We start from the raw sequence: 22,786 nt of genomic DNA, 5'->3' as shown, positions 1-22,786 counted from the left end.
AAGAAAAGCCCAGAAAGCCCAGCTGGTATGACTCAGTGGTTGAGTGATGATCCATACACTAGAAGGACATAGTTTGATTCCCAGTCAGGGCACATGCCTGGGTTGTGGGCTCAATCCCCAGTAGGGGGCATGCAGGAGGCAGTCCATCAATGATTCCGTCTCATCATTGTTGTCTCTATCTTTCCCACTCCCTTGCTCTCTGAAATCACTAATGTGGCCAGATTATTATGACCGGTCTGACCGGTCAGAACAGTACTTCATTGACACTTCCAAAAATACTGAATATTGAAAACTTCCTGAATATTGAAAACTTCCTAAGCAAATACTCTCAAGGTTTTATTATTATTATTTGCATAACTAATTCACTTCAGAAAGACCAGAAAGATAAGGAAGAAAATTACAAGATAATCTTACTGATGAAAACAAATTTTAAAAATTCAGAAAAAAAGACATTAGCAAATCAGTTCTAATGATGTATAAAGTGAAAAACATAAACTCTAGAATTAGAGTTGTGTTGAAATTCCAGCTCTACCACTTCCTAGCTCTACTATAATCTTGAACAAATGTACTTCTCTGTGCTCAGTCTTATCATCTGTAAAGTGAGAATAATAATACCATCACCCAAATCACAGGGTACTTATAAAGATTAAATGATCTAATATATATAAAGCACTTAAAACAGTGCTATTAGAAGACATGCTGTGTGTTACCTATACTATCATGTTATTTAGAAGCTAATACATGGATAATTTCTGTTTAATCCACAAATGAAGAAGTGGTTTAACATTTAAAAAGTCTGTAAATATAATTCAGCACACCAATTTATTAAAGGAGAACAATCGTATCAATACTCATTTTTTATAAAAATGGTTAGCAAAATAGGAACAAAAGAGTTAACAAAAACATAGAGAAACATTATTATTAGTGGTGAAATATTAAAAGCATTTTCTTTGAAATCAGGAATAAGACAGAAATGACTGCTAGTACCACCTCTATTTGACATGGTACTAGAGGTCCAAGCTAATACAGTAAGACAAGGAAAGAAAGAAAAGTCATAAAAATTTTTAAAAAATTTAAAAATTTTAAATAATTTCTGTCATTATTTGCAGAAAACTTTAAAGAATCTCAAATATGTTATTACAATTAATAACAGTTAAGCAATATTGCTACAACACTATCAATAAGAACATGTAATTTCTTAAGATACTATCTAAAATGTGAAGAAACAGAGAATAATAAATTTAAGGAAAAGCAAACAGGACCTGTATAAAAATTTACAGACAAACATTTAAAAAGACTTAATGATCTGGAGAGATAAGCATGTTTGTGGATAAAAAGAACGTGGGGCTATAGAGAAAATATTTTTATGTTTTTGCACAGTTAAGCCTTTCTAAGCAAATCTGACTTAAACTTGGGACCTAAGCAAGCCTTTTAGAGTAGTTTATGAGTAATTTAGATGGTGAGAAAGCCAAAGAGCTTTAACTCCTGGACGCAGTGAAGAGCCTGAACCAGGGAGCTACCCTCTCTATGAAGCTGGGGACTCCGGGCAGCTTCCCACTGGACGGTGTCTATATTCCAGTGTCCTGATCCTTCTCTTTAGGTTCCCAAGGAGGGTTCAAACGGTTGGGTGGAGATGGGGGAGCAGGAAGCGTTTGCTTCTCTCCTCTGTACACAAACCCTGACTCACAGGCGGGGTCCTCACCCACAGCACAGACTGTCTGTGTGCAAGGTTTTACCCACCCAGCAATCACTGCATTGGCCCAGAACAAACTGGCACACAGGGAGCCAAGTAGTTATTATTATATTTGTTTTGTTAATCCTCACCCGAGGATATTTTTTCCATTGATTTTTTAAGAGAGAGTGGAAGGGAGGTGGGAGAGAGAGACACAGAGAGAGAAACATTGATGTGAGAGAGGCACACTGATTTTTTGCCTCCCATACGGGCAACTAATATATATAATTATAATATAATAATTATGTACAATAATTTAGTAGTTTTTCATTACTAGCTATTAATCAATTATTATATACTACATCATTGAATTCAATTTTTACTACATCATAAGCCACTTATTTCTTTTTTGCATTGGCTAGTATTAATTCTAATATTTAAAAAAATAAGTCAATGAAAGGCAAAGTTCCCACAGAATGTGGTTTAAGTAAAGTATTTTTCTCTAGAGCTTGAATATTACTTACCCTATTAGGCTGTTTCAGTGTCCTAGCTATTAAAACATTTTGTTGATGTTTATAATACTGTTTAAGGGTTACACCAAGTCCTTATGAAAATAACTTTAGTTTGTTTATCTACACTTTGAAAGATAAACTGACATTTAAAATTTTTTTTAAAGCATTAAAGAAATTTTCTGCCCTAGCCAGTTTGGCTCAGTGAATAGAGCGTCGGTCTGTGGACTGAAGGGTCCCAGGTTCGATTCCGGCCAAGGGCACATACCTGGGTTGCGGGCTCGATCCCCAGTAGGGGGAGTGCAGGAGGCAGCCGATCAATGATTCTCTCTCATCATTGATGTTTCTATCTCTCTCTCCCTCTTCCTTCCTCTCTTAAATCAATAAAGAAATATATTTTTTAAAGAAATTTTCAATTATAATCTTTTAGGAACGTTGGTATTAGCAAGTCATAATGAAAATGCGCCTCTATTTTTATTTTTCCACAGACATTATACTGATTTTTACTATTCTCTTATTTCTTCATATTTCTTTTTAAGTAACATTCACTTTTAATCAAATCTGTTGATTAGTAACTTTCCAAAAGAAAAAAAAAGATTAAGAATTTTAAAGCCTCAAGAATATAAGATTTTCATTACCAGCCATTAATCAAATGACATACACCAAAATAATTGCTAAATTTTTAAACCAACTTTTTACAGATAACATCTGCTATATATTAGTACAATTCAATATAAATGCTTTCAGTATACAAATTAAACAAGATTGAGAATTCAGAAAAGGCTTTAACAACCTATCTATATTTTTTACCTTATTTAATTCTTCTCTTTCTTGTTGTAATGTTTTGATTTGTTTTTCATTAGCCTTGATTTGTCTAAAAGCATCGTCTAGTTCTCGCCTCACTGAATTAGCTTCTTCAAGTTGTTGTTCCAACTGACTGGATTCTAAAGAGAAGACAGTATTTCTTTTACTATTTGTATAAAAGCAAATGCTTAAAACCAAAGTTTAAAACAACTAAATTAAAAAAATATATTTTGAATTGGTATTAGGCTTCCTGGCACCACATTCACTGTGACTCTGACAACTAAATGCTTATCACTGTAAAGATGGGGAAGAGCTGGTACCAGTGTGAAGATGTGCAAACCGCCTTACACATCCATTAGAATAAAAGACCGTGCTTCTAATAAAATAATACCTTTAGAACCAGCTAAAAGCTTACAAGGAACAAAACAGAACAAAACCAGCCAAACAAATAAAACAGACAAGTTTTCCTCTCCTGTTGGTTGGCATTAGTGTGCTGATGTTAGTCAAGTCATTATAAAATGATTTTGCTTCTAATACTGTGGTTCTAGAACAGCCGTGGGCAAACTACGGCCCGCGGGCCGGATCCGGCCTGTTTGAAATGAATAAAACTAAAAAAAAAAAAGACCGTACCCTTTTATGTAATCATGTTTACTTTGAATTTATATTAGTTCACACAAACACTCCATCCATGCTTTTGTTCCAGCCCTCTGGTCCAGTTTAAGAACCCATTGTGGCCCTCAAGTCAAAAAGTTTGCCCACCCCTGTTCTAGAACATGCAGCTTGGTTTACCTAGTGATGACTGAAGACTAAACTCTGATTTCTGAAAGTAAGTATTTGAAAACCTCTAATTGAGGTCCATTCCTCTATTTTTCAGATGAAAAAACTGAGGCTCAAGGGAGTTGAAGAACACGCTGAGGGTCCTATTGCTAAAGGAATATCACATCTGAGACCAGAATTCTTGCATCAACCTCCGCGATTCAGAAAGTAATATTATTAAATAATGTTTAACATTACCAGTTAAAAAGATTTATTATGAAAAAAATTAAATTATATTTAGTATATGTTTAAATAATCCTATATAATAAAAGGGTAATATGCAAATTGACTGTATGGTGGAATGACTGGGAAAGACCGGTCGCTATGATGCACACTGACCACCAGGGGGCAGATGCTCAATGCAGGAGCTGCCCCCTGGTGGTCACTGTGCTCCCATAGGAGGAGCTCCACTCAGCCACAAGCTGGGCTGAGGGCTACAAGTGCAGCGGCCATAGCGGGAGCCTCTCCAGCCTCCTCTGCAGCGCTAAGGATGTCCGACTGTGGCTTAGGCCCGCTGTCAGTGGGACATCCCTTGAGGGCTTCTGGGCTTCCAGAGGGATGTCTGACTCCAGCTTAGGCCCAATCCCCTGGAGAGTGGGCCTAAACTAGCAGGTGGACATCCCCCGAGGGGTCCTGGACTGTGAGAGGGCGCAGGCCGAGCTGAGGGACCCCCACACCGAGTGCATGAATTTTCATGCACCAGGCCTCTAGTATTTAATAAATTGGTATAAAATGTTTCTATTTAAAGAACTGAAGCCATTTAAACAGAAAAATCAAAACATACTCCTTGCTAATTCTGTTCAGGATAGTTTCTGTTCTTTACACCCTTGTTACTCGGAGAGTTCGCCCCAGACAAGCAGCACTAGCATCCTCTGGGAGCTTGTTAGAGATGCAGGGTCTCAGGCCCCACTCCAAACCCACTGAATCAGAATCTGCACTTTCACAGGATCACACTGTAAATTAAAGTATGAGAACCAATGCACAAATGATTGTACATTGTTGAGTTTTATAGCCTCAGTAAATAAAGTAGCATTTATACTACCTTAGTCCAATTAAAGAGTAAATATTTCATTTGTATAGACAAGTCCTATAGCCAAAAAGTCACTTAAATGTATCAGTGTATCACACACTAATTGGTTCAAGATTTCTTAAGTTCAGTAATTTACTACTATTTAGTACCCTAAAGTTATAGACTTGCTAAAAGCTTATTCATCTTAGGTGTTTTGAAAGTCTAAATACTTTTATGGATAGTATAGTTGTTTTTCAAGTTTCTGAAAATGTATGTAAAGTTGCATTTTGTAAATTGCAAAGGGGCTAAGACTGGGGCCAGAGGGAGATTAGTACGACAATCAAAGCACCACTCTCCGATCCGCAAGAGCATAATGCCATGGCTTTTCCATTATGTTCTTACTCCTAAAATGATTCCTAACTCCTCTGAGATGAGGTTTTACTTCTAGTCATGGTGGATATGACATCTATTATTGCCCTACCCATTCACTGTATTTCTCCTTTACCTACATAAGTTAGAAGAGAGAGGTGGGGAGAGGAGGAGAGAGTAGGGAAGAGAGACAGAGAGAGGGAAAGAATTAGTTTAGGGTTGGAGAGACAGTACATGGAGCCACAAACCACCAACATCAAGGCAATAAAAGAATGGTGTTATAAAGCACATTATAGGTTACAAAAATGTTTTACTAAAAAAAACAAAATCCATTTTCTTCGTTTTCTCATAAAAATATTAAATGAGAGTATGAATTTCTTTTTTGTCTACAGATAGTTAAAGAAGATGTATTAAGTGTCCATTATATGGTACCAGGAAACTCTGTCCTACCTTCTTAAAGTCAGAGTATAATGAAGAGAACAGATACTAAAGTGAAATTGTAAATAATTATAAATATACTAGAGGCCCAATGCATGGAATTCGTGCACGGGGCTTGGCCCCTGCCACCGCAGTGGCTGCCTTGGCCCCCGCCCACTGTGGCTGTGTCTGGAAGAACGTCCAGTCTAATTAGCATATTATGCTTTTATTACTATGGATTAAAATACTCTAGGAGTTTTAAAATATTGGAAAATGTTGCCACCTGGCCAGTGTGGCTCAATGGTGAGTACCCATGAACCAGGAGGTCACGATTTGATTCCCAGTCAGGGAACATGCCCAAGTTGCAGGCTCCATCCCCAGTAAGGGCCATGATGAATCTCTCTCATCATTGATTTTCTATCTCCCTTCTTCTCTGAAATAAATATATTTAAAAAAAAGAAAGAAAATGTTGCCACAGTAAAGAAAAGACATAAAAACCTTAACAGTGGGAAATGTGTTTACACAAAGGTTTTGCTTAAGAAGTATCTAGAGAGCCCTGGCTGGTTTGGCTCGGTGGATAGAGCATCGGCCTGCGGACTGAAGGGTCCCAGGTTCGATTCCAGTCAAGGGCATGTACCTTGGTTGTGGGCACATCCCCAGTAAGGGGTGTGCAGGAGGCAGCTGATTGATGTTTCTCTATCATCGATGTTTCTAACTCTCTATCTCTCTCCCTTCCTCTCTGTAAAAAATCAATAAAATATACTAGAGAAACATTAGATCATATGCCCAGCAAAAACATATCTTAGGAATGAGGGGGGAATTTAAGACATTCTCAGATGAAGAAAAACTAAGAATTTGTTAGCAGGCCCACCTTTTAAAAATGGCTAAAGGAAGCTCTCTAAACAGAAAGCAAACAAGAACTCAGCAATTTCAGGAAGGAAGGAAGAACATGGCATATAAAAATACGGTAAATACAATTGAATTTTTTTCTTCTCTACAGTTTTCTAAATTATATTTCATGATGGAAGGAAACATTATAAACTTGTCTGATGTGCTTCTAAAACATGTGAAGAGGAATACTTAAAACAATTACATAATGAATAGGGAGAAGAAAGTTATCAACATACAACAAACTGCTCTCTCTCTAAACCCATTGAGATCATGGATGCCTCTAAACCCTGAGAAAGGTTATTTCACTCAGAACAAATCCAAAGCTCTTAAAACACTCAGTAAGACTCTGCTGACCAGGCAAAAGCCCTCTGCCCCTTTACTTCCCCAACCTCGCCTCCTTCCTTCTCCCTGCTGCTCATCCTACGCCAGCCATGCTGTCCTCTGTGTTTTATCTCAACTCAAGAGGCTCATTCTGACTCTGTGGCCCTGCACTGGCTGGTCCTTCTCCTTGGAACATAAGTTCCCAATTCAAGTGCATGGCTAAGTCCCTATCCATTTTCAAGTTTTTGTTCACATGTCGCCTTCTCAATGAGGCTTACACTGGGACCTACTTAAAATTATAGAACTCATCGTGCACTTGCAACCCTTATTCTGCTCTATTTTTTAAGCTCTTGTCCCTTCTAGAATCCCGAGAGCCTAAAACAACATCTGGTACACATAGTAGGTGCTCAATAAGTATTTGTTAAATGAATGAAATAAGTAAATGAATGGATATAATAGGTATATCAAGAATTGTCAAAATTAATTTTCATCTATCTCAGTAATACACTGAAAAATAAGTTACCAAAAAATAAAATTTCACATGCCTTCATGCCTGCATACATGCAATTCCCTTGTTTGTCCTTCCTCATGTCTAACACTCTTTCGCCTACTCATACATATACCTTACCAGACAAATTCCAATTAAATATTCCAAACTAATAGGTCTTCCAAAAAGTCATCTTTGTTAATTGAAATCTGGGTGAGGCGCTCCTCCTAGGCACTCTCCATGCACCTACTTCTATTTTTCTGATAGCCTGCACACATGCATTGCAAAAACGATTTGTTGATCTCGCTCCCAGACCAAAATGTGAGCTCCTGAAAGCAGAAACCATTCTTAATTGCTTTCCTTCACTGGCACATAGCCTATACCACATAACACGTAACACATGCAGTATTCAATAAATGTTTTGTGTGTGAGGAGAATATTTTAAAAAGTCTACTAAACTTAATAGTGAATCACAGAAATTTACCTCTTACTTGTTTCCTTAGTTTTTCAATTTCTTCTTTTAAACTTTTTATTTCTAAATCTTTGCTTGCTGTTAGTGGACCATCAACAGTTGAATACTGCAGAGCTTGGACAGTCTGTGTTGACTCTTTAAAAAAAAGAGAATAAAACAATAAATAAGAAAGCTGGCCATATACTACATTTTCAAAACTAATGGCAATATATACTTCTTTCTAGAGAAACCCTTATATAATTCTACTAGTCAAAATATCTATCCATTGAAAATAAGCACATAAACACATTAAAATCAAATCATGAAACTCCACTGTATCTGTCTTTATACAAAAACAGAGGCCTGGTACACGAATTCATGCACTTGGGTGGGGGTCCCTCAGCCCGGCCTGCGCCCTCTTGCAGTCCGGGAGGCCTCAGGAGATGTCCAACTGACGGCTTAGGCCCGCTCCCTCTGCCGTCAGTTGGACATCCTTAGCGCTGCTGCAGAGGCGGGAGAGGCTCCCGCCACCACTGCTGTGCTTGCCAGCTGTGAGCCCGGCTTCTGGCTGAGCAGTGCTTCCCCTCTCGGAGCGCACTGACCACCAGGGGGCAGCTCCTGTGTTAAGTGTCTGCCCCTTGGTGGTCAGTGCACGTCATAGCGATGGGTCGTTCCACTGTCGGGCTGAAACTGGCTCCCCGACATCCCCCGAGGGGTCCCAGATTGCAAGAGGGAGCAGGCCAGGCCAAGGGACCCCATCAGTGCATGATCGGGGCCAGGGAGGGACGCAGAAGGTTGGCCAACCGGGGAGGGACCATAGAAGGGCTCCAGGGCATGTCCGGCCCATCGTGCTCAGTCCCAATCATGCTGGACCCCAGCAGCATGCTAACTACCGGTCGGAGCATCTGTCCCCTGGTGGTCAGTGCATGTCATAGCAACTGGTCAACCGGTTGACTGCCTGCCCCTGGTGGTCAGTGCACGCCTCAGCAAGCGGTTGAGCAGCCTTAGCATATCATTAGCATATTATGCTTTGATTGGTTGAATGGCAACTGGACGACTGGACACTTAGCATATTAGGCTTTTATTATATAGGATACAGGGTAGGGTAAAAGTAGGTTTACATTTGTTTGTATGGAAAATTATACATTAATTAGGAAATAATAACACAAGAATAAACTGTGTTTTGTGTATTCACAACAGTAACCCTACTTTTGCCCACCTGTATGTAGGACAGTGGCACCATTTAGTAAATGCTCTGTCGGATGATATATGAAAAACTGAGACTGATGTATGAAGGAAGGTCTTGGGGGTGTTAATATACAAGATGTAGAACTGCTGGCCTTCCAATTTTTATGCATGAAAGTTGAGAGGCCCACTTACAAGTGACTTTGGCTCATCAGTTTAGTTAAAATAGAGATTATTTATCTTGTGGTTCTAATGAGAGGATGCAAGGTATTAAAGAAGCCTTCACTCTATTGAGTCTTATTCCCAGATAGTATCAAAGATATGGGAAAAACTTTAAAACCACTTATGTCAGAAATGAAATGACTCTTGTCCTAAATAATCATTCTGCTGCTACCTTATGGAGGGTTCCTAAATAGTAAGACCCTACCTTACCACAAACGTTGTTAGTACAAATCATTACTAATTGCTCTGCATTAGTCATGCACCGTTTAACAACACTGTTCTGAGAAATGCAGTTAGGCAATTTCATCATGTGAATGCCATAGAGTGCACTTACACAAACCTAGACAGCAGACTAATGTAATTGTACGTGCTATATTTTTATATGACTGGCAGCACAGTAGATCTGTTACACCAGCATCACCATAAACAGGTAATGTGGTGCTCGGTAACTGTCTGACAGTTATGATGTCACTAAGCCATAGGAATTTTTCAATTCCATTATAATCTTATGGTATCACCATGTTGGCCCATTGTTTACTGAAATGGCATTCCTGTGCATGACTGCATTTATTTATATATTGCTTTATATAACTTGTTACTTATATAACATATTATTACTTAAATACATTATATATATATTTATCTCCAAAAAACTGTCACCCACAGAGGACAGAGATTTTCTAATTAATCTTCGCCATCTGTGTGGAGAACATCATCATCATCATGCATAGCTGTCATAAATATTTGTTAATTTGACTTAAAGGTGTAAGATACACCATACTGCTCATCTAATCATGATCTACACCCAATAACTATTTCTTACATGTTTCTCCACCTTTGGGTTTAAACATGCTAAAAACTGGTGCTTTTTGTATTTATTGTTTTTAAAAGAACATCCTTTGTTTATTTTAAAGACATCTAAGTTGGGAGTAGAAAATGGGTGTAGGTGACATGAATGTACACATATATAAACATTTATGGGGCTTCCACTTAAAAAGAGAGTATCTGCTCACCTTGCTATATGCATAACACCATTTAAAAACCAAAACAGGGTGACAGCATCACGGTGACATGGCCATTCCTCTTTTCTATCTCCTCCAACTTACAATTAATTGGACACCCATAACTAAACAAAAGTGCCTCTGCACGGCACTCCAGGATCCCCCAGGATCCATCCAACTGCGGATCCAGAAGTGGTGGGTTTGACCTAGCAGGAGGCTACAGAGCCCCGGGAGTCACAGCAGCGGTGACTCCAGGGGGCAGCAGAGACCTATCTAGCAGACGAGGTGGAAAGTAAAAGTGGGCCTGGCCACCAGGAGGCTGCAGCCGGAGGAGCCTGTGCTCTTCAGCACCTGCTTCCAGAGGAGAGACCTCGGGGACTGGGGAGGCAGAGGAGAGGGAAGAAGGCAGACAGAGAACTAAAGGTCCTGCTGTGGCCCACAGACCTCTGGGGCTCCCCACCTTGAGGATCCCCTCACCAGGCCGTGAGCACACCCAAAGCCCCAGGTGTTAAGCACACACCTCGCCCGCCCTGCCACCAGCACATTTAAGCATAATCAAAGTTGTAAGTCAGTAACTTTCAGACAAACCAAAAACGTGTGCTATCGCCACTTTCTGGAAAGCAAAAGAAGGGCTTCTGGTTGCCAAGCTATTGAGCTGTTAGAACCAAAGTAAACCAAGCCTTACCTAAATAGGAAAGAGATTTGCTTCTTCAAATGTGATGACAGAGGCACATTTCATGAAACACTGAAAGAGCACAGTTAATACAAAAAGAAAATGACAATTCTCCAGCAACCAAACTCAAAGACATGGAATGTTGAAATCTGATAAAGAATTCAAAATAGCTGTTATGAAGAAATTCAACAAACTAAAAGAAAACTCAGAAAGGCAATTCAGTGAACTCTGGAATAAAAATAATGAACAGAATAAGTAATTTCCCAAAGAGGTTTAAATTAAAAAACCAAGGAAAAATTCTGGAGCTGAAGAACTCAATAAAGGAGATGAAGAATGCATTAGAAAGTGCTGGAAATAGAGTAAACCACATGGAAGAGAGAATAGCACTCTGTATGATAGGTATTAGAAATGACTCAGGTGGAAAAGAGAGAATTAATATTTTAAAAAGTGAAGAAAACCTGTAATAGTTATCTGACTCCATCAGAGAAGCCAATATATGAATAATGGGTATACCAGAAGTCCGGGGGATGGTGGAAGAGAGAATTTAATTAAAGAAATAGTAGATAAGAACTTACCAAGCATGGGGAAAAGAACTAGACATGCAAGTCCACAAAGCTGATAGAACACTTTACTATCTCAATACAAAAAGACCTTCGAGCCTGGCCGGCCAGCATGGCTCAGTGGTTGAGCATCAACCTATGAAGCAGGTCACAGTTTGATTCCCGGTCAGGGCACATGCCTGGGTTGCCAGCTCGTTCCCCAATGGGGGGCATGCAGGAGGCAGCGGATCAATGATTCTCTCTCATCACTGATGTTTCTATCTCTCTCTCCCTCTCCCTTCCTCTCTGAAATCAATAAAAATATAAAATTAAAAAAAAAAACACCTTTAACACACATTAAATAAATTATCAAAGTCAATGACAAAGACCTAATTTTAAGGACAACTAGGGGGGGAAGAAGTAAACTACAAAGGAACCCCATTAGGCTATCAGCAGATTTCTCAGTGGAAATTCTACAGTTCAGGAGAAGGTGGAATCACATACTCAAAGTACTGAAAGGTACAAACTGCCAGCCAGGAATACTCTATCCACATTAAGGAGAAATAACGGCTTTCCCAGAGAAACAAACGCTGAGTGCGTTCACTGCCAGATCTGCCTGACAAGAAATGCTGAAATGGCCTCTTCAAGCTAAAATGAGAAGATTAAGGTGACAGACAGTCAGAAGTAGAAAACGAGCTCTATTTTAGATTAGTGTTAAACACTTAATTATAGCAAACGCTGAAGGACAAAAGCATTGGAAATTAACTATAGCTACTACTATTTGGTAGCAAATTCGCACCAAAGAGAAATAATTTGTGACATCAAAAATATGTCCTGAGAGAAACATCAATGTGAAAGAGTCACATCAACTGGTTGCTTCCTGCATGCACCCTGGCAGGGACAGGGAGCGAACCTGCAACTTAGGTACGAGGCCTTGACCAGGAACAGAACCCTTCAGTCCCTGCGCTAACGCTCTAACTACTGAACCACACCAGCCAGAGCACCAAGGTGCATTTTAAAATCACATGTGTGTGTATGTGTGTTTATACATGTACATACATATACCTGTGGAAACAAATGCCATTTTGTTTACTGTTAATTTTGTGCCTTTACATAAATATTATACTGTATTCTGCATAAATTTCAACAACTTAATTTTTTTCTACTTAATAATAAAACTTTTTTCAAGATAAAACCACCACTTATAATGCACAGTTCCTAACACTGTGAGTCCACCTCAAAAAAGGAAAAATGTTATCTTTAAAATATATTTACCTTGAAGCTTTCTACTAAGTTCAAGCTTTTCCTGTTCAAGGCGTTTGATCCTTCTTTCATAAGCTTCGGTGGCTAGGTTGTTGTCTAGAGTCCTCTGAACATTAGCATCAAGATCCAGAGAAGTGGGAGCAGCTGTCACTCTTAGACAGCTCCGATCAGAAAGAACACTGGAGAAAAGAAAACAAGGTGGGATCACACTGAACAACAACTCGATAACCTTGTGAAACATGGATTTGAACATCTAGTTACAGTTAGCCATCTAGAATGACTGTAAAACACTTTTTTTTTTGCAAAATCAGCATAAACAACTTTTTAGAAGCATTTTTAAAAATGAAAACCTAAATTGCCCAAATTACCCTGTATTTCTTTTAATAAACAAAAAATTATAAAATGACATTTGCTGAAGGGTTATTGGTAGCTTGAAACGATGTAACCATCCATGTGAATTACTAGTCAAAAGCACCAACCATGGGCCCCTTCACTGGAATTGGGAATTCAAAGGTGAAATGCTTTCTTTAATGCAATGCAATTAGAAAAAAAACAATGTGAAGTCCTGGACACGCAGCAGTGAGCAAAACAAAACTTGCCCAATGTGGAGCTTATATGCCAGGGACAAAAATAAACGGGTAAGTAAAATATTCAGTACATTAGATCATGTTAAATGTTAAGGAGAAAACAAGAGCAGGGAGGGAAGAAATGAAGGTCTGAGCGGGAGAAAATAAAAATTTAGGTAAAGTGGTCAGGAAAGTCATCACTCAGAAAGTAACTCTGAATAAAGTTCAGAGAGAGAGAGGGGACTCTAGGAATATTGGGAGAAGTATTCTAGGTACGTGGAACAGAAGTGCAAAAGCCCTGAAACAAGAGGACGACTGGCATGTTCCTGGGCCAGGAAGGAGACCTGTGTGGCTGGAGTGGAGTGAGCAGGGGAATGAGCAGGGGAATAGCAGGCGTAGACACAATCAGGTAAGATTTGGAGTTAAGATATAAAGTAACCAGAGGTGGGGACAGTCCTAAAGGGGGGAATGACATGTTCTGACTTAACTTTTAGCAGGACCACTCAGACAGGTTCAGAGAAAATAAGAATCAAAGTTGAGAACATTTGAAGTAGGTGGTTAAGAGATTTTAAATAGAAGAGAGGAAAGAGGTCTCGGGCTGGAGGTACACAGTAGGAGCATCATAAGTACCTGAGAGAGCACCCGAGTATCAGCGGAAAAGATCCAAAGATGAAGCTATGGGATGAGGGGGCAGCAGATGTGGGACTGAGAGGGTGTGGCCAGAAAGATAAGGACAAATCAGGCAAGTGCCCTGGAACCTAAGAGAAGAGTGTGTTTTAATGGGAAGGAAACATGACAAATAAGATGAGACTGAGCAACTAAGACCAAGAAATTATCATTAACCCGGCTGGTATGGCTACGTGGTTGAGCTTCAAACCCTGACCAAGAGGCCCCGGTTCGATTCCCAGTCAGGGCACATGCCCGGGTTGCAGGCTCAATCCCCTAGTGGAGGGCGTGGAGGAGGCAGCTGATCAATGATGTTTCTCTCTCTATCCCACTCCCTTCCTCTCTCTCTAAAAATCAATAAAAACATATTTAAAAAAAAGAAATGATCATTAAATTTAGCAACATGGAGGTCGGTGGTGACATCAACAAAAGCAGCTTGCAAAGTTGACTGGGGTGGTGTCAGAAAGAATAGAATGAGAGAGAAAAATCACAAAATACAGACAACAGCTGGAAGTAATTTTGCTATAATGTAGAGCTGAGAAATGGTTAGTCGCAGGGTAAAGAAAGTTGTATGAAGAGACGTTACACTCTGCTTTAAGATGGGAGAGAAAACCTGCATGTCTATGGGCTCATGTGAATGCTCTGATTATGCCAATGACACAGAAAGGGAAAAACTTTTAACAGCAAGCAAGAAGGGACGGAAGGGACTCGTAGTCCATGCCTAGAAAGAAGAATATAAGGGTCCAGAGGTATGTAGGTGGTAAATGTGATGGGAGCTACAGAAGTTATCTACTGTTCGCTTCAACCTCTTAGTCGAAGAGAAGAGAGATCGCCAGCTGAGAGTGCGGATGACAGAGGTTTTAGAGGAACGTCTGCTATGTGAAATAGACACCTAAGGGAGTGGAAGAGGGGCTACACTAGGGTAACACAGCTTGTGTGCCATGCAGTAAGAAGGGAGGTTGCCATGCAGCTGGAGGTTGGTAATCATGACCTTAAAGTGAGACCAGTAAGAATGTTCACAGATTTTTTTTTCTAGACACTGAACTGCACAGGTACAGGCAGTAATAATGAGTGTCAACTTAGCAAAACTAGCGTAACAAAATGAGATAGTTCAGGAATTGAGGGAGCACTTATAAGGAGTGATAATTATTGTCCTTGAAATGTAAGCTGGGTAAGGAGTAAAAAGAAGATACGAGTGGAATGAGGGTCAGTGCAAAGATGGTTAGGATTAATGAGTTGAAAGTGCTGATTCTTGACACTTAGAGAAAATTTATTCAATAGCAAGGGGACTCCTCTAATTCCTGCCCCATTGTTAATAGTTAGATTTCTGGGCTAACTGTTCTATTCTTTCTCCTCCAAAATGAGTTATGATTCTTCTATGTTCTTTTCCTTTTGAAATAGTTAACTTATTCCAGCAGTAGCTTCACCATTTTTAAAATTTTTGATTTACAAAGTTGTTTTATACATTATACATTTTTAAACAATTCATTTTAATTTGCTTTAAATTGTCCAAATTATGTTAACTTTTCAAACTTACCAGCTACTAGTATAGGTAAAACCGACAAATGGCAGGTGGTGGCCAGAAAATGCAGTGTGTGTTGGTGGGGGCATCGTTTCCTACAGGAGATAGAAACTTCTGGTGAGAAATAAACAACTATGACCTGTAGGTTGGACTATAAATATTAACTGTCAATAGGCAATGTGTGACTGTTCAATTTAGAAACACTGAAAAGTTTGGAACAGATACTTAGGCGACATAATATTTAGACCATAAACATTGCTACTGTAAAATTCTAATAAAATGAAAATAAAGTCTGATATTGAATACAGTCATTTTTCACGAGGTCCATGTTTGCAAATTTGCCTGGTCACTAAAATTTATCTGTAACCCCATCAATATTCGCAGCACTTTAGCACAGCGGTCGCCAACCTTTCGGACCTCACGGACCACCAGCTGGCGACCGCTGCTTTAGCAGACGTGTACAGAGCAAAGGAAAGTCCAGGTTTCCCTACACATACGTTCCCAGCTGGAACTGAACAAGAGATGCTCGCCTTCTTACTTCATCCCTCAGACTGTAAACAAGTGTTCTTTGCAGGGCCTAAGTGCACCATGCTTTTCACATTTTTGTGCCTTTTATGGGTGCTCTTGTTGTTAAACTGGCCCCCAAGCATAGTACTCAAGTGCCGTCTTTTGTTCCTAAGCAAGAAGGCTGTGTGATGAGTCTCACCAAAAAATGTGTTAGATAAGCTTCATTCGGGCATGAGTTACAGAGCTGTTGGCTGTGAGTCCAGTGTTCATTAACCAACAATATCTACTAAATAAGGTTATCTTGAAATAGAAACGCACATAAAACGAGGTTATGTATTTATCGGTTGACGAAAATGTCGACCTCAGGCTCACAGGAACCTAACCCTACCTTCCCCTAGGGGCAATGGCTCAACATTCACTATTAGAGTGTGTACAGCAACTTTACTGAACATAACTACTAAGTAATCAGAATTGATTTAATTAGGAATGACTCACAATTTCTGTTAGCAGTAAATATAGTTCCTGTAATAAAACACTGATGAGGAAAAGTCTATTTAATTCTTTTGTTGTGAGGCTGAGAAAGGCAAGTATAAGAGAGGTTCTTTTTTTTACTGAATTTATTGAAGTGACATTGGTTAATAAAGTTATATAGGCTTCAGGTGTACAATTCTATAATACATCCTCTGTATATTGTGTTGTGTGCTCACTACCCCAAGTCGAGTCTCCTATCACCGCTGATCCCCCCATTACCTCCTCTATCCCCTTACCTCCCTTTCCACCTCTGATAATGACCATATTGTTGTCTGACGTGTTTTTTGTGTTTATTATTATTACTAGAGGCCCGGTGCACAAAATTCATGCGGGGGGTGGGGGGGGGGTCACTCAGCCCAGCCTGCACCCTCTCCAATCCAGGACACCTCGGGGGATGTTTAGGATCGGGCCTAAACCAGCAGTCGGACATCCCTCTCACAATCCGGGACTGCTGGCTCCCAACCGCTCACCTGCCTGCCTACCTGCTTGCCCCTAACCGCTTCTGCCTGCCAGCCTGATCACCCCTAACCACTCTCCTGCCAGCTTGTGGCTGTGGGCACCACCATCTTTGAGGGCGGGGCAGTCAATTAGCATATTCCCTCCTTATTGGCTGTGGGCCCTGCCATATTTGCGACTGTGTGGGGTTCAATGAGCATATTCCCTCTTTATTAAATAGGACCCCCTTCATCTTTTCACCCAGCTCCCCAGTATTCCCCCACCCCCAACAGCTGTCAGTCTGCTCTCTGTATCTATGAGTCTGTTTCTATTTTGTTTATTTGTTTACTTTGTTCACTAGATTCCACATATAAGTGAAGTCATCAGTACTTGTCTTTCTCTTATCTGCCCTGAATATGGTACTTACTGAACAGTGTAAAGTGATATAAAATTAATATAAAAATTCTTAGTGCAGAATTAAAACCATAAAAAATAACTGAATTAAAACAAAAAGTCAAATTAAAAAGGCTAAAAATGCAAAAAACAAAAATTTTATGTTCTCAGTTTTATAAATTCTAATTTGATAAAACATAATGGTTTAGGGCAGAGGTTGACAAACTATGCTGGCCTGTTTTAGTACTTCACACAGCTAAAAATGGTTGAATATTTGGCTAACCTGCTGGTCTGCCAGTAGCCTCAAACAGGGCTACAACCTCAGGATAGTAAGGCTGTAGGTTTCCTTTACCCATTCATTTCCTACCAAGTTTGCCGTTTCTAGTGGCAATATCACTGGGCATGGGTTATTTAGCTTCCAAATCCAGGCAGCCCCCTGGGCAGCAAAGCTGCTGGGTGTATAAGGAGCTGCAAGCTAGCAGCTGGGTGTATAAGGAGCTGCAAGCTAGCAGCTCTCCTGCCCCACCCAAGCTGAGGGGAGGGGAGGCAGCTGTTTTTAACCAAGTTCAGTGGTTTTTCATGAATAGGTGCTTCTCAATTTCTTTACCTTGGATTAATGTGTCAAGACCCGAAAAGGTTAACAATTTTATCTAATTTCATAGTGGATTTTAAGGAGAGATTTGCCATCATGAAGTTCACTTTTTTAAGCATCTAATTTGTTCTCTTCTTAGGAAACGTAAAGACATAACTAATCTAAGAAGTAAACCTTTGCATTTTGATTTTGCTCCTAGTCATGAATAACTATGTTGGCCTCAGTACACTCTCTTTTAATTTCTTGAATTTGTGAATAAATACTAGAAGCCACAACTATCTGACTGGTCGCTGATAAGGTGGTCCATAAAGTTGCTTCATAACCACGTTAAAAAGAAACAGGGACAGATCTTCCCAACGTCATACTCACCGAATTCTTTAAACAGTCATCATCCACGTCGAAGTTCGATGTGTCTGTTGGGCTGCTGACTTCTGGGATATAAGGTGCTTCACAGTTTTGAATATTCTCCCAATCAATTCCACTGAAAAATGGGTGTTTCTTAAAATCTTCTATTCCGTTTTGACCAAGTCGATGTTCTCTGCTACAGATGAGCCTGCGAATAAGATCCTTGGCATTTTCAGACACATCTGTCAGCTGAGGTGGAAACTGAAACCTCTCCTAAACAGAGAGTAATGGAAACACATTATAAATCACCATGTAACTTACTATAAGGAGGTGAACATTTATTTTCTTGAAAATACATTTTCTTTTCAAAATACCTTTAGGAGTATACTGATACAAAGTACAGATACTGAAGAAAATATGGGAATAAATGAGAAAAGAATGTCTTCCTAAACAATTTTAATTTCATGTGTGACTGAGTCATACTGCACTGTAGTAAGAATAAATTAAATGCTAAAATACCTTAAACTGCTCTCAGAATCAAGAGAATTCATTAAAAACAGAATTTGCCTGGATATTTCAAGAGCACAAATGGCTCATACAAGTCACATACTAATGATTAATAATAATAAACATTTTTTTTTAAATGGAACATGTACTTGACACAATTGAAAGTGCTTTCCTCGTTTAACCCTCACAGCGACCCTCTAAGCCGTAGGGGGTAAGGGGCAAGTGCGACTATTGTCCTAATTTTCACAGAGGAGGAAACCAGGGCACAGAACTCAAGCAACTGGCTCAAGGCCACACGCTAGTAAATGGCAGAGCTGGGATTTGACCTGAAACTGTCTGGACTCCAGCATCTGTGTTCTTAACCATCATGTTATAGTACAATGACTCCCCTCTGAAATGCTTTCATGCTTTCTACAGCTCTGTAGCTATTCATTGTCTTTCAACTCGTCACCACTATTTACCAGATTATCTTTGCAACCAGGTAGAAGAGCATAAATTCTATAAAACTGGTTTATAGATGTGTGAAGCAAATAATCATAAATGTGTCAGTAGAACCAAGTAAAAAGAATAAATTATATAGATTATATTCCAGAAGTTGTGGCTTCTAGTATTTATTCACACTCCCTTTATGGAATACTCCTAGTCACAATCCATGGTTTTGCAATTGCTCACAATTTTCTGAGACCCATCAATCTATTTCCATTTAACTTGGTACTAAGTGGATTAAAGTTTTATTAATTCACTCCTGTTGTGCATCTGGATTATTTTCAATATTTGGTGATCATAAATAATAGAACAGGTATTCTGGTACATGCACCTTTATTCTACTGAAGATTTCCTGAGGGTAGATTACTGCAGCCGAAGTTGGTCAATCAAAAGTTCCAAGCATTTAATCAACCAAAGACCTTTTATTCATAACCCATGGACATAGACAATAGGGTGGTGAAGGCCTGGGGCGGAGGCATGGGAGGGTTGGAGGTGGGGGTGGATTGGAGGAGGTCAATGGGGAAAAAAGGGGACATATGTAATACTTTCAACAATAAAGATTTTTTTTAAAAGTCCCAACCATTTTTAAAGACTCTAGATGCAAACTTATAAACTTCTTGACGGAAAGGTTACATCAATTTATATTTCTATCAATAATGTCCATCTAGCCCAGCCGGCATGGCTCAGTGGTTGAGCGTTGACCTATGAACCAGGAAGTCATGGTTCAATTCCTGATCAGGGCAGATGCCGGTTGTGAACTCGATCCCCAATATGGGGCATGCAGGAGGCAGCCGATCAATGATTCTCTCTCATCACTGATGTTTCTATCTCTCCCTCTCCCTTCCTCTCTGAAATCAATAAAAATATAATTGAAAAAATAATGCCCATCTCACTGGATTATTTATAGTACAAAGTACAATTTTTCTTTTAATCTTTAGCAATTTGACGGGGGAAAGTATCTTATTCTTATTTTTTTAAAATATATTTTATTGATTTTTTACAGAGAGGAGGGGAGAGGGATAGAGAGTTAGAAACATCGATGAGAGAGAAACATCGATCAGCTGCCTCCTGCACACTCCACACTGAGGATGTGCCCGCAACCAAGGTACACGCCCTTGACCAGAATCGAACCTGGGACCCTTCAGTCCGCAGGCCGACGCTCTATCCACCGAGCCAAACCAGTTAGGGCTCTCATTCTTATTTTAATTTGCATTTCATTTATCACTGTAGTAGTAATGATTAAAAAATATCTGCTTATGATCTTTGTTATTCTACTAGAAGCCATTTAATTTCCTACTTATTACCTTCTCCTCTAATAAAATATAGTAGAGGATTAGAACCAATAATTTTATGTATAGTTAATGGACTTTGATTATTCATGTTTGTCATGTTCCCTATTAGCAGAGAAATTAGATCATATACTGTTTTTAGAAAAATATTTTCTGTTTAAATATCACATTCAATTTATTATATATATTATTTACATCAATTTGAAAAATAGTAAAGTATACTAACTTTGTGATTCATGATTTTTCCATATGTCTCCACCAGAGATTCTGCATAAAACGGTGTTTCTCCATAAAGCATTTCATACATACAGACTCCCAAAGACCACCAGTCACACTCGGGTCCGTATCTGCCTTTTCCATCTTCCATGGCTTGAAGGATTTCAGGAGAGATATAATCTGGAGTTCCAACAGCCACTGAGGACTGAACCTGAAGAAATTCACACTTTTAGCAATCTACTATACTAGAAACAAATAATTTTGAAAGTATTTACATGTGTTTACACAATAGACAGTATCTCAAAACTATAATTGTGTCATTATCTGAATTTAGCTTCCTTGTACATATAAATTAAATTTTACATAATCTCTACACTAATAGTTCTTCAGATTTTATAATATTATAAAACTTTATTACAGCTGTTACTGAATTGACACATTTAGGGTAACAATGGGATAAACACCACAGCCAGAAAATTCAATATTTAGTTTCAAACATTCTTTTTTTTTTAACTGGTATTTTTTTGCATTGGAAGAAATTCACAATTGATTCATATATACTTATGTCTACCTGCCTTTGTTCCATCAGATATAGTTAGAACATTCTTATTATTGATAATCTGCCTAACATGTATACATAAAAAAATGTTTACAATTAGTTACGGGAGAAAACGGCTCAAAAAAACTTGGCTGATACTTATCAGTAACCTGGAGATCATTTTTAAATACCTTAATGAAAACCTAAGGAAATAAATTATAATGATGTCCTGCAAACTACTTAATTAAAAAATTACATAAAAGGAAAAATATATCCTTCAAAAAATAAAGTTCCGATAGAGAAAAATAGTTGGACATATAATTAAGGCAAGTTAGATGTAAATTAGAAAGTGATAGCTAAAAATGATCCTGGGAACAATTTTGTAAGAAGCTTTCAATTAAAAGAAAATTGGTTCCTTATAAGATTTAAAAGAAATTATCAAAAAATGAACATTCTCAAGGCAGAATTCTGGTTAACATTCTGAGTTTCCTGGACTAAATTACCAGTCTTAGTAATCATTAGAATAGACTATCTCTGGCAATACTGAGATTAAGTAATTTGAAAACTCCTCCGTTCCAAACTCTTAAAAATACCAGATAAAATGTAACAACCTTTTAAAATAAACATATACATAAGCGTTTAAAAAAAGAACTCTTTGGGGCCAGAAATTGAGAAATGGTGGAGAACCTGGGTTGGTAAGCATTAAAGCAGGAGGGGGGTTGGGGAGCTGTTAGTTTTCACTTTCTATTACTTGGATTTTAATGTGAGGACAAAGGAAAGGCGTTGAGCATACATGAGGTTTGCAGTGAGAGGTTGCCCATGTAACCTTTACCCTGGAGAGTACACTGTAAACAAAAAGCTGAATTTCAAAACCCTGCCACTCAGCAGAGAAGATAAGACTTTCTGCCCATCTTGATTGCAGCTGACGTGTGAAGAAACTTCCGCCTCCAGAAGTCCATAACCTTAGGTCACATGGTCCCACCGCCTGGCATTTTGGTTCACAGAGCTTCCGTGGTCCAGACGTTCTCAAGCCAACAAACTGGCAAAACTATTGGCACCAGATTAGATGCCCCAGAAAGCCTGGCATAACAAACTTAAAACTACTCCGGAGGCACATGCTCACAGGTGGTCACACAGAATTCTCACACATAAACGCCCACCGAAGAAGAGCTGCCAACCCAATCACATAACCTAAATGAGTAATATCCCATTACAAGCAAGTCAGAAATCTGACCAATACACTTAGACTCCTAACAAGTATCAGTTCCACTTCATGAAATATTTTTAACTTTCTGACATTTTATTTTTTAATCAAAAGCATAAGAACAAAATGATGAAAAAAATCAAATCAGATAGAAGTCCTAGAAATAAAAGTCGTCAAAATAAAAAATACAGTAAATATGTGAAAGATATGAAAAGATAAATAAAACCAGATACACTTCTATGTACACTGTAGTTAAAAACTACAGAGCACCAAAAACTAAGAGATTAAAAACATTAAAGAATAAAGAAAGATTACCTAGCAAGGAATGAGAATTAAACTGACAGCTGAATTATTAATGCT

The 22,786-nt window shown here is 38.8% G+C and overlaps 1 protein-coding gene across 8 annotated transcripts in view; it reads right to left on the bottom strand.

Moving 5' to 3' along the window:
* CDC42BPA (CDC42 binding protein kinase alpha) overlaps window positions 1-22,786 on the bottom strand; it is a 178,469-nt gene that overhangs the window by 69,279 nt on the left and 86,404 nt on the right. For all 8 annotated transcript variants that reach the window (XM_023745028.1, XM_023745035.1, XM_023745033.1 and 5 more), the window contains 6 exons: window positions 20,695-20,895; window positions 18,211-18,459; window positions 15,399-15,478; window positions 12,642-12,808; window positions 7,780-7,902; window positions 2,992-3,125 (listed from right to left, as the gene is read on the bottom strand). In XM_023745028.1, coding sequence (XP_023600796.1) covers window positions 2,992-3,125; window positions 7,780-7,902; window positions 12,642-12,808; window positions 15,399-15,478; window positions 18,211-18,459; window positions 20,695-20,895 — 954 coding nt within the window. The remainder of the gene's footprint in view (window positions 1-2,991; window positions 3,126-7,779; window positions 7,903-12,641; window positions 12,809-15,398; window positions 15,479-18,210; window positions 18,460-20,694; window positions 20,896-22,786) is intronic.

The sequence above is a fragment of the Myotis lucifugus genome, unplaced genomic scaffold (genome assembly GCF_000147115.1).
Source record: "Myotis lucifugus unplaced genomic scaffold, Myoluc2.0 scaffold_510, whole genome shotgun sequence".
Classification (NCBI taxonomy): Eukaryota; Metazoa; Chordata; class Mammalia; order Chiroptera; family Vespertilionidae; genus Myotis; species Myotis lucifugus.
Note: the sequence above shows the minus strand (reverse complement) of the source record. Positions and strands in the feature narration are given on the sequence as shown.